The following is a 16,559-nucleotide window of genomic DNA, read 5'->3' as shown; positions in this document are numbered from 1 at the left end:
AAAGTGGAAAACCACACTACAGGCTGATCCAACTTTGATGTAATGTCCTTAAAACAAGTCAAAATGAGGCTCAGTAGTGTGCGTGGCCTCGACGTGCCTGTATGACCTCCCTACAACGCCTGGGCATGAGGTGAGGTGGCGGATGGTCTCCTGAGGGATCTCCTCCCAGACCTGGACTTGTAGACTCAAGACCTTACAGTACATGAGTCAGTCACTGGCCATAGGTTTATGTAACATGTAATGGCATTACACAACACATGACATAAACTGGAATGACACTATTACTCATGGTTGCACAAAAAAGGTCCGTTTCCAAACCACTCCCTCAGATATTCCAATGAGCCGCCTCCCTTACATTTTTATTCTCACTAAAGGAGCAAAGAACCTTTTTAGTGAATAGTAAAGAATCGTTGGAGAGCTCAAAGGGTTCTTAGAGTCATTATGGTTCCACATAGAACCATCACCCTACCCAAAGAACCCTAATTTTTTCCTATGTAATGAATGGCCTAATATTTAGTGTCTTACTTCTGCCAAGCAACTAGCCTTTCTCTCTTCCAGCTGTTCTTACGCGCAATAGGCTACACGGACTCAAACCTCGACTGTATTCCTTGTATCTACGTTATTCATTTTCACGTGTCATCCCAGGAATAGCTACAATCTACAAAAGCTGTAGGACATTTATTTTATACTTTAAAAAAAAATACTAGGCCTAAATAGCCTTTTCTTGGGGAGAAACAGTCTTGCTAATTGCTGAATGTAAAATAGGCCTAGTCCAAATAAACTACCGGGTAAGGAAGGTTGGCTTCTTATCATTCATAGCAATGGTTTTTAACTGTACCGCAGAAATGGCACGTGAATCACAGAACATAGATATTGTGGTAGCAGCTGTAGAGAAGTACTTGGGTGTTTAAAAAAAACATGTTTTATCACAAAGTATAATGGATTTATACTAGAGTCCAGTTGGGGACGGTAACGCAACCTATTGGATGCCAACCACTGTTAAATTCCACCGAAGAACTCTCAAGGGGAAAGTTGAGAGAGCGTGCGTTGGTGTGATCACTTTGGCCACATAAATTATATTGTTACACTGATGCATTGTTAATGGTTGCACAGGTCAAACAGAGAGATGAACACAGTGAAAAATAAGATCCAAAACAAATTGACATTCGTTCGAAAAATGGAAGTCAGTTGGGAACCAAGCAAGCAATGACATGATATAAAAGACGCGCAGGCTAAACAGCATGTGTTGTTGAATTGCTTCATTTAAATACGAGTTTCTATATATATTTTTTTCGTGACATGTGCATTGAAGTATTATTTGCAGTTCACACTAGGACAATGAACACACCCTAATGTACTGAATCGTCTGTGTTACTTACCGATTTATTAATAGGCCTTTCAGCGTGCAGTAGGATGCGTTGACCAGTGGATTGATCGGTGTAGAACGATCAACGTTTCTCTAGAGTGGATGCTCTCTAACGTTTTATAGTTATGTATCATTTGTTGTTATAGTTGGAGTCCTTGGTGTAGATGGTCCCCACGAGTGTTTGAACACTTAGCGACTGCACTGCTGTCAGTGTCCAGTCATCGCGCTTTACTTTCGTTTTGTGCTTCAAAAGAGAGGAAAAGTTTCTACAGAGAGGAAAAGGAAGAGAGATGCTCAACTCGGATGAAAATCCGTGTCCAGCAGGTTGCGTGAGTTTTTTTTTATGGAGGTCAATGCGAGTGTCGAATATGGTCAACAATGAAAGTAATGGCTTATTTGCTACGTGAGATTTATTTGCTCGAATATAAATTTTGCAATGGTTAAATTGTTACGAGTTTACTGATTTAAGTAGGACACGTGACATCACGGCAACTTTGAAAAAAACAACAACACTATATCGGAATTTATCTCGACACGACTATGCATATTCAGGATTGAGGAGTGGCATAGCGTCTCTCTCTATTGAATACAGGCGGTTGACGTTAAAAATCCAAAGAAAGGATAGGCGGAAGCTAGACAGTCCACCGGTCCGCGTTGTGGACAATAACTCCCATTGTTAGGAAGTAGAGACCCGTATCTTGTCACTATATCCATAATCTTTGGTTTCGATTTCCCGAACCACACGTCATCAGTCAATATGGCTACTGGGCTGACGTCTATGCGTTGGCTACAAATAATTATATTCCCAAAATAAAACAATACGAAATTCAGTTAGTAATATGTATGTGAGAAGTTTTAGGTTAAACGAATAAGAAAAAAAGTATGTTTACATGCCAATAAATTGGTGAAAGTGCCATATATATTTTTTAAACATCTCCAAAAATTATATCTGCATTTGCAATAAATGTTGCATCCTATTGAATACAACGTGTTAGATAAGGAGGCAAACATCTCGACTTGGTGGTCTGTGGATGACATGGATGAATGAACCGTACACTAAACATCTCGACTTGGTGGTCTGTGGATGACATGGATGAATGAACCCTACGCTAAACATCTGGACTTGGTGGTCTGTGGATGACATGGATGAATGAACCCTACGCTAATATCAAGTTTGCCTGTCAAATGTACAAATAACACAATACAGATTATAATCTAAATAACCTTTTTAATTCATGGTTTCTGAATCATATAAAAAAAAAGTTTTAATTTATTAAACAAAAAATATAACATGTTCAGGAAGAAAATACATCAAAGTTCCTGTCTACATTATAAATAATACAAATGCACACTTTATAGGTCAAAACTCACAAATATCATACAGGGGCAGCTGTTATATGCATCAACCGGCTCAGAACAGCAGTGCTGATCTAGGATCAGTCCCTCCCTGTTCACGTAACCTTATTCATTGTGCTCTAAAGTGAAAAATCCTACAGATCGGTACATTCATACTCCGATCCCATTTATTTATCCCCATATGTTAACGAATCCGACTGGCCGATGCCTCCAGTCTCTTCTGGTGATTATTCTGCAGTGGTTCAGTCATCGTGGTCTACAGCTGCGTCTCCAGGGCAATTAGAGCACAGATCCTCCTCATCTGTAGGTCACAAACCGTGTAAAGTGCTATTCAATGTCTTACAATGGCCAGGGATGTTTTTATTTAAGCGAGGAGGATTAAATTCTTACCATTGTAAGCGGTGCCACACCAAATGCAGTAAAAATGGACCCCTCTTAAATATGATGTCAGAATTTGTAGCTTGTCCAGTGACTAGAAAAGATCAGGAAAACAGGGTTGTCACAGGAGAAACTTCAAAATAATAATCTAGATTCAATTTATTCTTTCATCTATTCTTAATTCAACCCTACTGTTTCACGCCATTAAAACGTCTATTCTTTAACTGGCCATATCTTTAGTCTCTTTCCTGAAGCTTCTTTCATATTCAAATGAAATGTACTAACAGTTAACTCATCCTCCTCCACCACCTTGTCTTCCTCTTCCTCCTCATCCTCAACCACCTTGTCTTCCTCCTCCTCCTCCTCCTCAACAACCAGTTTAGGCCAGTACCAGTCTTCCCTGGGCACCGGGACACCCTGGAATTCAAAAGGAGAGTATTCAGTATAGTCAGAGTTAAACATAAAAGGCCCTGTCTTCTTCTTGTCAATAGATTTTGTGACTAGCTAGGTTTCAATGCAATTGGCAACAGATTTTCAGGTAAAATCCACACATTTTCCACCAGAGGTGTGTTTCCACCAAAATGACTTTTTGCAGATAAAAGACTGTGTGTGTGTGTGTGTGTGTCTAACCTTCTGACTGTCCAGCTGCTCACAGGCTTTCTGACTCCTCCTGAGGTCCCCCTCAATCTTTTGCTCTTCCCTCTCTGTCCTCATCCTCACTCTGATGTAGAACACACACACACAGCATTAGAACACACGCACACAGCATTAGAACACACGCACACAGCATTAGAACACACGCACACAGCATTAGAACACACGCACACAGCATTAGAACACACGCACACAGCATTAGAACAACACACAGCATTAGAACACACGCACACAGCATTAGAACACACGCACACAGCATTAGAACACACGCACACAGCATTAGAACACACGCACACAGCATTAGAACACACGCACACAGCATTAGAACACACGCACACAGCATTAGAACACACGCACACAGCATTAGAACACACGCACACAGCATTAGAACACGCACACAGCATTAGAACACACGCACACAGCATTAGAACACACGCACACAGCATTAGAACACACGTACACAGCATTAGAACACACATACACAGCATTAGAACACACGTACACAGCATTAGAACACACGTACACAGCATTAGAACACACGCACACAGCATTAGAACACACGCACACAGCATTAGAACACACGCACACAGCATTAGAACACACGCACACAGCATTAGAACACACGCACACAGCATTAGAACACACGCACACAGCATTAGAACACACGCACACAGCATTAGAACACACGCACACAGCATTAGAACACACGCACACAGCATTAGAACACACGTACACAGCATTAGAACACACGCACACAGCATTAGAACACACGTACACAGCATTAGAACACACGTACACATCATTAGAACACACGTACACATCATTAGAACACACGCACACAGCATTAGAACACACGTACACAGCATTAGAACACACGCACACAGCATTAGAACACACGCACACAGCATTAGAACACACGCACACAGCATTAGAACACACACACACAGCATTAGAACACACGCACACAGCATTAGAACACACGCACACAGCATTAGAACACACGCACACAGCATTAGAACACACGCACACAGCATTAGAACACACGCACACAGCATTAGAACACACGCACACAGCATTAGAACACACGCACACAGCATTAGAACACACGCACACAGCATTAGAACACAGAACACACGCACACAGCATTAGAACACACACACGCACACAGCATTAGAACACACGCACACAGCATTAGAACACACACACACAACATTAGAACACACGCACACAGCATTAGAACACACACACACAGCATTAGAACACACACACAGTATTAGAACACACGCACACAGCATTAGAACACACACACACAGCATTAGAACACACGCACACAGCATTAGAACACAGGCACACAGCATTAGAACACACGCACACAGCATTAGAACACACACACACACAGCATTAGAACACATTTGACCAGCACCTGGGAATAGGGTGCCATTAGACCAGAGCCAATAGAGAATAGGGTGCCATTAGACCAGAGCCAATAGGGAATAGGGTGCCATTAGACCAGAGTCAATAGGGAATAGGGTGCCATAAGACCAGAGCCAATAGGGAATAAGGTGCCATTAGACATGAGCCATTAGGGAATAGGGTGCCATTAGACCAGAGCCAATAGGGAACAGGGTGCCATTAGACCACAGCCAATAGGGAATAAGGTGCCATTAGACATGAGCCAATAGGGAATAGGGTGCCATTAGACCAAAGCCAATAGGGAATAGGGTGCTATTAGACCAGATCCGATAGGGAATAAGGTGCCATTAGACCAGAGCCAATAGAGAATAGGGTGCCATTAGACCAGAGCCAATAGGGTATAGGGTGCCATTAGACCAGAGCCAATAGAGAATAGGGTGCCATTAGACCAGAGCCAATAGGGTATAGGGTGCCATTAGACCACAGCCAATAGGGAATAAGGTGCCATTAGACATGAGCCAATAGAGAATAGGGTGCCATTAGACCAGAGCCAATAGGGTATAGGGTGCCATTAGACCAGAGCCAATAGGGAATAGGGTGCCATTAGACCAGAGCCAATAGGGAATAGGGTGCCATTAGACCAGTGCCAATAGGGTGCCATTAGACCAGAGCCAATAGGGAATAGGGCGCCATTAGACATGAGCCAATAGGGAATAGGGCGCCATTAGACCAAAGGGAATAGGGCGCCATTAGACCAAAGCCAATAGGGAATAGGGTGCCATTAGACCAGAGCCAATAGGGAATAGGTGCCATTAGACCAGAGCCAATAGGGAGCCATTAGACCAGAGCCAATAGGGAATAGGTGCCATTAGACCAGAGCCATCTGGGACTAGGTCTTTACCTGAAGTCCTCCAGGGACTGTTTCTCATTCTGTTGTTTGGCCCGGGCTTTCTGACGGTAATGTTCAAGTTCCTCCTCCGCTTTCCTCTTCTTCACTCCCTCCATCCCGATGCCCCCTCTGTCTGAGTGATACATAACCACAGGATGATGCAGTATGTTTACAACCATTTCAATAACAGAAGGTAATGTTAGAGATAATGTATTAATTGCATTAGGTAGGCTACATCTCTCCAGAAAGGTAATGTTAGAGATAATGTGTTAATTGCATTAGTTAGGCTACATCTCTTCAGAAAGGTAATGTTAGAGATAATGTGTTAATTGCATTAGATAGGCTACATCTCTTCAGAAAGGTAATGTTAGAGATAATGTGTTAATTGCATTAGATAGGCTACATCTCTTCAGAAAGGTAATGTTGATACATACAATGTATACACTGTCAATGTGTAGGTTAGAATTTACTTACATTTTGGATATAAAAATTAATTCTCACCTGTTTTGATATTTAATGGAATAGGTTCGACTCTTCCCGCCCCTGCAAGAGGGAATAAAGACAGGAATCAATACTTGAAGAAAATCTACCATGTGATGTCAGGTCTGATCGTCATATTGTAACAACTTTATTCAAACACAGCGACCTCATCAAGGGTTCACATCTCTTAGCGGAACTGCTAAGGTGTTGGGTTGACAGTACCAAAGTGCTGGGTTCAAGTCCCACTCTGGACTACCCTCTGACTTTGCTACAGTACTAACTCCATCACTAAAAGAGACCTGACTGGCTTAGTTATGGTGATGTCTGGCCTAACTCTTAGCTGAATACATTAAAGTCAGGCATTTATTTCTGAGTTGAACTGATTCAGTTGAGAAGTAATATGATACATTCTGAGTTGAACTGGAGGGGACTAACCCTGCTTTCCCAGGCCTTGTCCAGCTTTGTAGCCCATCTTCTGCAGCAGAGCAAAGCCCTTGTTCTGGTTGCTAATGGTGCTATGCTGTGCCATCTCTCTACTCTCCTGCTCCAACTCTTTAATAGTCTTCTGGCGATTCTTAACGTTCTTCTCCTTGTGAAGCACCTCTTTCCTCAGGGCCTCCTTCACACGCTTCACCATCGGGATACCGGGTTTCACATCTGGTCTGTCAGGGAGATGGGACACAGAGAGAACCTTGCACATAAACTGAGAACTTAGCTATAAACGGAACACACATGTAATAACCAGACAATAGACACTAAAGTATATATTTTTAAATATTCTTCTGTGGAATGTGTAACTAAATGTGAGGTGAGACAGTCACCTGAAACCCGACGTGCAGGCTTTTGATCCAGCCAAATACTACTACTACTACTACTACTACTACTTAAATGAATCAGCATGTCTTTGACTAGTTAGCTCGTTAGCTAAATCTGCCTCTCCAACATGTATTCCAAGCAAGAGACCAAGGTATTATGTCGTCTTTATTAATTGCATTTCTATATGCAACGTTTGGCAACCGAACGTGGCCCCTATTCATCTGTGTAGCTAGCTAATTAGCTACGTTAACTAATGTTCCAGTAACTAGCTAGCTGGCTAATGGGACAGACCATCACAAACTCGCACTCTGATATAGCCGCTAGTTACAATTTATTTGCTCACCGTACGGAAACTGAAGGGGGAAAAAAAACTCACATTTGACTGAGAAAGGCATCAGACATATAATCATCTTCGTCTTCAGCCATGATTGACTTGTAAAACCAAACAAGTGAACTATTGTAGGACTATTATTGTTCAGCTGGCTTTCACCTTTTCTCGGTCGTCACTAACGTTAGTTAAGTTACCACATCCACAATGTCATAATCAGCTAAACCCCGCCGATTTCTACAATTCATCTTCTTAAAATCAAATTTTAAACATAACCTTAAACACACTAAGTTACTGACTTTATGCCTAACACTAACCTTCAATTAAGACCAAAAAGCTATGCTTTGTTTTTATATTTTTTACGACATACCCAGACAATTTTGACTTTGTGGCTGTGGTAACTAGTGACAACCATTTTCCCTTCGCGAAAAGATTCCGCCTGGAACCTCTGCACATTCGATTGGTTCCGTTTACATTCGATTGGTTCCGTTTACATTCGATTGGTTCCGTTTACATTCGATTGGTTCCGTTTACATTCGATTGGTTCCGTTTACATGTTGCGCGTCTAAATACAATTTTGGGGAAAAAATCTGACATAGAAATGTACAGTTGGCTGTGGGTGGGCCAGGGGCGGAGCTAACTCATTACACAAAGCCTAAAATATACTGTTGGCACAGTATTTAATTGTGATAAAATATTTGTAAATTTATTTTGGTAAGGTAAGAAAAATGTGTGTTTTTTTATGATTTACATTTGGGAATATGAAATTTGGTCAAAATATTTAATGACATAAAAATGTTTCAAATGGTTTATATCGTAGGTAAATAATCCAAGCAGTACATCTCTTCATAATAGGGTCAACTCTTGTTCAAATATAAATCTACTGTGTGCCACCATAGTCCCGACGACGAATGACGTGTATAACCTATGGTTTTCTGACGTTATTGCTGCATTCATACGCTAGGACCGAGTACCTCGAAAAGTTGACTATATCTGAGTCGATTTGAAGCCTCCGGTCGGCCATATTGGTACTCCCTAGTAGGAAGCAGTCCTCCGTAGGAATGAATGCAATTCTACAGCATTTTAATTAAATGTTTCAAGAACAAAATGTACATGTACTTAAGTTGTTTTAGTGTGGAAAGTAACATTAGTATTCTCAAAAATATATATTTTAAGGAAAATGTTTTATATATGTTTTGTATTTTTTTTATTTCTGTTTAGCTGACATAATCAAATTTTAAATGATACATTCAGGTGTCTGTAATATAATAAACGTGTCAAAAACTAATGTAGACGTTAATATATACATTTCTATGGCTTCCAAAATATATTTGTTTAATTGAAGAGTACCAAGATGGCTGCGGGGTGACTTCAAAACAGCGCTCCGGTCCTTTCATCATGGTTTATACACATCACCGACACAGTTGACGGCAAATGATTCGTCAATGATCTTGGCGACAAAACAGGTAGGACGACGAGGTTGTTTTTTTGTTTCTGTTTAATTTGGTTGATTAAAGCCTACTCAATATTTACGTCTGTGATGAAGTGTATGAAATAGATGTGTTCGTGTAAGGCGTTTGATCGTGAGTTTTTTAGACATTCATTTGGGTCTAGTAAGCTGTGTGGTAAGTGTCCTGAATGCTAATGTTTACTAGCTGTGCTCCTAACCCTCTTCTATCATTGCAACGTCAGTCAAACGTTTTATAAACGTAGTTAGTTAGCCAGATATCAGTTAAATTAGTTGGTTACATAACGGTCCGGTACTATGAAGCATTGTAACGTTACCAAGTTAATATTTGTGTTAGTAAACACTAACTACTAGCCAATATAGTTGGCAGGTGCGACTGACTCTGTAACGTTAGCTTGTAGCTAGCTAGCTACCGTGACATCCTCTTTGCTCGGACGTTTATCTTTGGTCTCTATCTGGCCTGATATATAATACCATTGTGAACATACTCTCTCTCCAAGACATTTCCAGAGTTGAGGAGGCTGTATCATTGGGCGCTGTGAGCTGAAGGAGAGGACCCTTTACCCAAGAGCTATCGGCTATTAGCTACCGCTAGCTGGATAGCTATCGCCATGGAGTTGGCTCACAGTCTACTTCTGAACGAGGAAGCCCTAGCCCAGATCACTGAGGCTAAGAGACCCGTCTTCATCTTCGAATGGCTTCGCTTCCTGGACAAGGTTCTAGTGGCAGCAAACAAGGTGAGTTGACAGAGAGACGAATTTACTCACGCTAGCCAATACACCTGTGTTACACTACACACACACACCTGTGCTGTCAGTGTTATTCGATTTCATCTATCTGCAACCTACACGTTTGTCTCCCCTTTCCTCCCCTCCCCTTTCATCCCCTCCCACCCCTCCCCTCTCTCCCCTCCCCTCTCACTCCTCCCCTCACCGCTCCCCTCTCACCCCTCTCACCCCTCTCTCTTCACCCCTCTCTCACCCCTCTCCACCCCTTTCCTCCCCTCTCACCCCCACCCCTCCCTCCCTCCCCTCTTCACCCCTCTCCCCTCTCACCTCACCTCTCACCCCTCCCCTCTCACCCCTCTTCCACCACCCCTCCCCTCCACCCTTGCCAGGTGGATGTGAAGGAGAAGCAGAAGAAGTTGGTTGAGCAGCTGACAGGGTTGATCAGCAGTGCCCCTGGCCCTCCCACCAGGAAACTGCTAGCGAAGAACCTGGCTACCCTCTACAGCATAGGAGACACCTTCACCGTCTTCCAGACACTGGACAAGTGCAACGACATCATCAAGAGCAAGGATGACACGCCCACTTACCTCCCCACCAAACTGTGAGCTTTTTAGATTCATATATATTTATTCATTAGATGTAGGTCTAAGCATTATATATATGCATACATACATACATACATGCATACATACAGTGCATTTGGAAAGTATTCAGACCCCTTAACTTTTTCCACATTTTGTTACATTACAGCCTTAATCTAAAATAGATTTTTTTTTAAACTGCACAATACCCCATAATGACATCACCATACCCCATAATGACATCACAATACCCCACAATGACATCACAATACCCCATAATGACATCACAATACCCCAGAATGACAAATCAAAAACAGGTTTCTAGTAAATTTTGCAAATGTATTACAAATAAAACACTTAAATATGACATTTACATAAGTATTCAGACCCTTTTACTCAGTACTTTGTTGGAGCACATTTGGCAGCGATTACAGCCTCGAGTCTTCTTGGGTACAAGCCAAACCTGTTTGGGGAGTTCCTCCCATTATTCTCCTCTCAAGGTCTGTCAAGTTGGATGGGGAGTGTCGCTGCACAGCTATTTTCAGGTCTCTCCAGAGATGTTAGATCGGGTTCAAGTCCGGGGTCTGGCTGGGCCACTCAAGGACATGCAGAGACTTGTCCCGAAGCCACTCCTGCGTTGTCTTGGTTGTGTGTTTAGGGTTGTTGTCCTGTTGGAAGGTGAACCTTCACCCCAGTCTGAGGTCCTGAGCGCTCTGGAGCAGGTTTTCATCAAGGATCTCTGTACATTTCTCTGTTCGTCTTTCCCTCGATCCGGACTAGCCTCCCAGTCCCTGCTGTTGAAAAACATCCCCACAGCATGATGCTGCCAACACCATGCTTCACCGTAGGGATGGTGCCAGGTTTCCTCCAGACGTGACGCTTGGCATTCAGGCCAAAGAGTTAAATCTTGGTTTCATCAGACCAGAGAATCTTGTTTCTCATTGTCTGAGAGTCCTTTAGGTGCCTTTTGGCAAACTCCAAGAGGGCTGTCATGTGCCTTTTACTGAGGAGTGACTTCTGTCTGGCCACTCTACCATAAAGGTCTGATTGTTGGAGTGCTGCAGAGATGGTTGTCCTTCTGGAAGGTTCTCCCATCTCCACTGATGAACTCTGGAGTTCTGTCAGAGTGACCATTGGGTTCTTGGTCACCTCCCTGACCAAGGTCTTTCTCCCCCGATTGCTCAGTTTGGCCGGGCGGCCAGCTCTAGGAAGAGTCTTGGTGGTTCCAAACTTTTTCCATTTAAGAATGATGGAGGCCACTGAGTTCTTGGGGACCTTCAATGCTGCCTAAATGTTTTGCTACCCTTCCCCATACCTGTGCCTCAACACAATCCTGTCTCGGAGCTCTACGGACAATTCCTTCAACCTCATGGCTTGGTTTTTACTCTGACATGCTGTCAACTGTAGGACCTTTTATATAGACAGGTGTGTGCGTCTCCAAATCATGTCCAATCAATTGAATTTACCACAGTTGGACTCCAATCAAGTTGTAGAAACATCTCAATGATGATCAATGGAAACAGGATGCACCTGAGCTCAATTATACACAGGCAGTTAGAAAAGCCAAGGCTAGCTTTTTCAAGCAGAAATTTGCATCCTGTAGCACAAACTCAAAAAAGTTCTGGGACACTGTAAAGTCCATGGAGAATAAGAGCACCTCCTCCCAGCTGCCCACTGCACTGAAGATAGGAAACACTGTCACCACTGATAAATCCACCATAATTGAGAATTTCAATAAGCATTTTTCTACGGCTGGCCATGCTTTCCACCTGGCTACTCCTACCGCGGTCAACAGCACTGCACCCCCAACAGCAACTCGCCCAAGCCTTCCCCATTTCTCCTTCTCCCAAATCCGTTCAGCTGATGTTCTAAAAGAGCTGCAAAATCTGGACCCCTACAAATCAGCCGGGCTAGACAATCTGGACCCTTTCTTTCTAAAATGATCTGCCGAAATTGTTGCCACCCCTATTACTAGCCTGTTCAACCTCTCTTTCGTGTCGTCTGAGAGGTACTGCAGGTACTTCTACACCTGCATTGCTTGCTGTTTGGGGTTTTAGGCTGGGTTTCTGTACAGCACTTTGAGATATCAGCTGATGTACGAAGGGCTATATAAATAAATTTGATTTGATTTGTATATCTCTCTAGTCACCCCCAAAACCAATTCTTTCTTTGGCCGCCTCTCCTTCCAGTTCTCTGCTGCCAATGACAGGAACGAACTACAAAAATCTCTGAAACTGGAAACACTTATCTCCCTCACTAGCTTTAAGCACCAACTGTCAGAGCAGCTCACAGATTACTGCACCTGTACATAGCCCACCTATAATTTAGCCCAAACAACTACCTCTTTCCCAACTGTATTTAATTAATTTATTTATTTTGCTCCTTTGCACCCCATTATTTTTATTTCTACTTTGCACATTCTTCCATTGCAAAACTACCATTCCAGTGTTTTACTTGCTATATTGTATTTACTTTGCCACCATGGCCTTTTTTTGCCTTTACCTCCCTTCTCACCTCATTTGCTCACATTGTATATAGACTTGTTTATACTGTATTATTGACTGTATGTTTGTTTTACTCCATGTGTAACTCTGTGTCGTTGTGTCTGTCGAACTGCTTTGCTTTATCTTGGCCAGGTCGCAATTGTAAATGAGAAGTTGTTCTCAACTAGCCTACCTGTTTAAATAAAGGTAAAATAAAAAAATTCCAAGTCTCATAGCAAAGTGTGGGAATACTTATGTAAATAAAGTATTTCAGTTTTTTTTATTTTATTACATTTTCCAAAGTGTCTTAATCTGAATCTGTGTTTGCTTTGTCATTATGGGGTATTGTGTGTAGATTGGATGTTTTTGTATTTAATCCATTTGAACAAGGCTGTAACGTAACAAAATGTAGAAAAAGTCAAGGGGTCTGAATACTTTCCGAATGCACTTTATATACAAACAAAAGTATGTGGACACCCCTTCAAATGAGTGGATTCGGCTTTTTCAGCCACACCCGTTGCTGACAGGTGTATAAAATCGAGCACACAGCCATGCAATCTCCATAGACAAACATTGGCAGTAGAATGGCCTCACTGAAGAGCTCAGTGACTTTCAACGTGGCACAGTCATAGGATTCCACCTGCTCAACGTGTCAGTTTGTCTAATTTCAGCCCTGCTAGAGCTGCCCCGGTCAACTGTAAGTGCTGTTATTGTGAAGTGGAAACGCCTAGGAGCAACAACGTCTCAGCCGCAAAGTGGTAGGCCACACAAGCTCACAGAATGTAGTGTGTAAAAATCGTCTGTCCTCAGTTGCAACACTCACTACAGTTCCTAACTGCCTCTGGAAGCAACGTCAGCACAATAACTGTTCATCGGGATCATCATGAAATGGGTTTCCATGGCCGAACAGCTGCACACAAGCCTAAGATCACCATGCACAATGCCAAGCGTATGCTAGAGTGGTGTAAAGCTCCCCACCATTGGACTCTGGATCAGTGGAAACACGTTCTCTGGAGTGATGAATCACGCTTCACCATCTGGCAGTCCGATGGACGAATCTGGGTTTGGTAGATGCCAGGAGAACGTTACCTGCCCCAATGCATAGTGCCAACTGTAAAGTTTGGTGGAGGAGGAATAATGGTCTGTTTTTTATGGTTTGGGCCCCTTAGTTCCATTGAAGGGAAATCTTAACGCTACAGCATACAATGACATTCTAGACGATTCTGTGCTTCCAACTTTGTGTTAACAGTTTGGGGAAGGCCCTTTCCTGTTTCAGCATGACACTGCCCCCGTGCACATAGCGAGGTCCTTACAGAAATGGTTTGTCGAGATCGGTGTGGAAGAACTTGACTGGCTTGCACAGAGCCCTGACCTCAAGCCCATCAAACAACTTTGGGATGAATTGGAAAGCCGACTGCGATCCACGCATCATGACCAACACATCAGTCCCCGCAGCAATGTTCCTACATCTAGTGGAAAGCCTTCCCAGAAGACTGGAGACTACTGTCTGTCTGACCGGGTACTGTCTGTCTGTCTGTCTGTCTGTCTGTCTGTCTGTCTGTCTGTCTGTCTGTCTGTCTGTCTGTCTGTCTGTCTGTTGTCTGTCTGTCTGTCTGTCTGTCTGTCTGTCTGTCTGTCTGTCTGTCTGTCTGTCTGTCTGTCTGTCTGTCTGTCTGTCTGTCTGACCGGGTACTGTCTGTCTGACCCGGGTATTGTCTGTCTGACGAGATTTGAGTGGGTAAAGAATAGCTTCCAGTCTATAATTGAGTGGTAATGAACTCCTCTGTTCGGCTCATCGTGGTTTGTTTTGCAGAGCTGCTGTGGCCTGTGTTGGGTCCTTCTATGAGAAGATGGGGAGGATGCTGGGAAGCTCCTTTCCCGACACCATCACCAACATGCTGAAAGCACTGAAGACTGCAGAGGTAAGGGCTTCCTGGGTTTTATAGAGCAGGGGTAAGGGCTTCCTGGGTTTTATAGAGCAGGGGTAAGGGCTTCCTGGGTTTTATAGAGCAGGGGTAAGGGCTTCCTGGGTTTTATAGAGCAGGGGTAAGGGCTTCCTGGGTTTTATAGAGCAGGGGTAAGGGCTTCCTGGGTTTTATAGAGCAGGGGTAAGGGCTTCCTGGGTTTTATAGAGCAGGGGTAAGGGCTTCCTGGGTTTTATAGAGCAGGGGTAAGGGCTTCCTGGGTTTTATAGAGCAGGGGTAAGGGCTTCCTGGGTTTTATAGAGCAGGGGTAAGGGCTTCCTGGGTTTTATAGAGCAGGGGTAAGGGCTTCCTGGGTTTTATAGAGCAGGGGTAAGGGCTTCCTGGGTTTTATAGAACAGGGGTAAGGGCTTCCTGGGTTTTATAGAGCAGGGGTAAGGGCTTCCTGGGTTTTATAGAGCAGGGGTAAGGGCTTCCTGGGTTTTATAGAGCAGGGGTAAGTGCTTCCTGGGTTTTATAGAGCAGGGGTAAGGGCTTCCTGGGTTTTATAGAGCAGGGGTAAGGGCTTCCTGGGTTTTATAGAGCAGGGGTAAGGGCTTCCTGGGTTTTATAGAGCAGGGGTAAGGGCTTCCTGGGTTTTATAGAGCAGGGGTAAGGGCTTCCTGGGTTTTATAGAGCAGGGGTATGGGCTTCCTAGCAGCTCATAATGCTTCTTATCATGGTATTCTGCCTATTTAAATAAATAAATACCTTCTAGGAACACCAGGAGCATCTCTCTCGTTGCTCAGAACAGGTCATCTTGGCACCAATATAGATAGACTTCGATTGACTTGTATGTAATGCCACCCCATTTCTCCTCCTCTCATCCCTCCTCTCTCATCCCCTCCTCTCTCATCCCCTCCTCTCTCTCTCATCCCTCTCTCATCCCTCCTCTCTCATCCCTCCCCTCTCATCCTCATCCCCCTCTCATCCCCTCCTCTCTCATCCCTCCCCTCTCATCCATCCTCCTCTCTCATCCCCTCCTCTCTCTCATCTCTCCTCTCTCATCCCCTCCTCTCTCTCATCTCTCCTCTCTCATCCCCTCCTCTCTCTCATCTCTCCTCTCTCATCCCCTCCTCTCTCATCCCTCCCCTCTCATCCCCTCCTCGGTCTCATCCCTCCCCTCTCATCCAATCCTCCTCCTCCTCTCATCCCCTCCTCGGTCTCATCCCTCCCCTCTCATCCAATCCTCCTCTCTCTCATCCCTCCCCTCTCATACTCTCTCCTCCTCTCTCTCATATCTCCCCTCTCATCCCCTCCTCCTCCTCCTCCTCTCTCTCATCCCTCTCTCATATCTCCCCTCTCTCTCATCCCTCTGTCTCCAGTCCCAGGGTCGTAGTGAGATTCTACTCAGTCTACAGAAGGTGTTGAATGGTCTTGGTGGCGCAGCAGCCTCTTGCCATAGAGACATCTATAAGAACGCTCGTTCCCTACTCACAGACCGCTCCATGGCTGTGCGCTGTGCTGTAGCTAAGGTTAGTGAATACTGTGCAACAGTCCACATTGAACGATGGCCATCGGCCGGAGAACGATGGCCATCGGCCGGAGAACGATGGCCATCGGCCGGAGAACGATGGCCATCGGCCGGAGAACGATGGCCATCGGCCGGAGAACGATGGCCATTGGCCGGAGAACGATGGCCATCGGGCCGGCGGGAG

General features: G+C 44.0%; 3 protein-coding genes across 11 annotated transcripts in view; 1 reads left to right on the top strand and 2 right to left on the bottom strand.

Annotated features, from left to right (window-relative positions):
• The window catches only part of eif2ak2 (eukaryotic translation initiation factor 2-alpha kinase 2), a 36,393-nt gene extending 34,757 nt beyond the window's left edge, over positions 1 to 1,636 (bottom strand). Inside the window, exon 1 of one of the 2 annotated variants that reach the window (XM_042305680.1) lies at positions 1,380 to 1,636. The gene's annotated coding sequence lies outside the window, so the exon portion shown is untranslated. The remainder of the gene's footprint in view (positions 1 to 1,379) is intronic. The other variant, XM_042305681.1, reaches the window with a different exon arrangement.
• Positions 1,637 to 2,577: 941 nt separating this feature from the next.
• gpatch11 (G patch domain containing 11) lies at positions 2,578 to 8,095 on the bottom strand. The gene is made up of 8 exons (XM_024422822.2): positions 7,729 to 8,095; positions 6,972 to 7,198; positions 6,558 to 6,599; positions 6,069 to 6,189; positions 3,731 to 3,821; positions 3,386 to 3,517; positions 3,113 to 3,194; positions 2,578 to 3,023 (listed from the first exon to the last, which is right to left on the bottom strand). The coding sequence occupies exons 1-8, from the start codon at positions 7,776 to 7,778 to the stop codon at positions 2,965 to 2,967; spliced, it is 804 nt and encodes a 267-aa protein (XP_024278590.1). The 5' UTR covers positions 7,779 to 8,095; the 3' UTR covers positions 2,578 to 2,964.
• A 918-nt stretch (positions 8,096 to 9,013) lies between these two features.
• heatr5b (HEAT repeat containing 5B) overlaps positions 9,014 to 16,559 on the top strand; it is a 79,769-nt gene continuing 72,223 nt past the window's right edge. For 6 of the 8 annotated variants that reach the window (XM_042305657.1, XM_042305656.1, XM_042305655.1 and 3 more), the window contains exons 1-5: positions 9,109 to 9,263; positions 9,649 to 9,885; positions 10,266 to 10,477; positions 14,754 to 14,862; positions 16,227 to 16,376. In XM_042305657.1, the coding sequence (XP_042161591.1) occupies positions 9,760 to 9,885; positions 10,266 to 10,477; positions 14,754 to 14,862; positions 16,227 to 16,376 (597 nt within the window). In that variant the 5' untranslated portion in view covers positions 9,109 to 9,263; positions 9,649 to 9,759. Of the gene's footprint in view, positions 9,306 to 9,648; positions 9,886 to 10,265; positions 10,478 to 14,753; positions 14,863 to 16,226; positions 16,377 to 16,559 lie in introns of all 8 variants that reach the window. The other 2 variants (XM_042305652.1, XM_042305653.1) reach the window with 2 other exon arrangements.

The sequence above is a fragment of the Oncorhynchus tshawytscha genome, linkage group LG24 (genome assembly GCF_018296145.1).
Source record: "Oncorhynchus tshawytscha isolate Ot180627B linkage group LG24, Otsh_v2.0, whole genome shotgun sequence".
NCBI classification, from domain to species: Eukaryota; Metazoa; Chordata; class Actinopteri; order Salmoniformes; family Salmonidae; genus Oncorhynchus; species Oncorhynchus tshawytscha.
The sequence above is the reverse complement of the archived record's forward strand: the minus strand, read 5'-3'. Positions and strand labels throughout refer to the sequence as shown.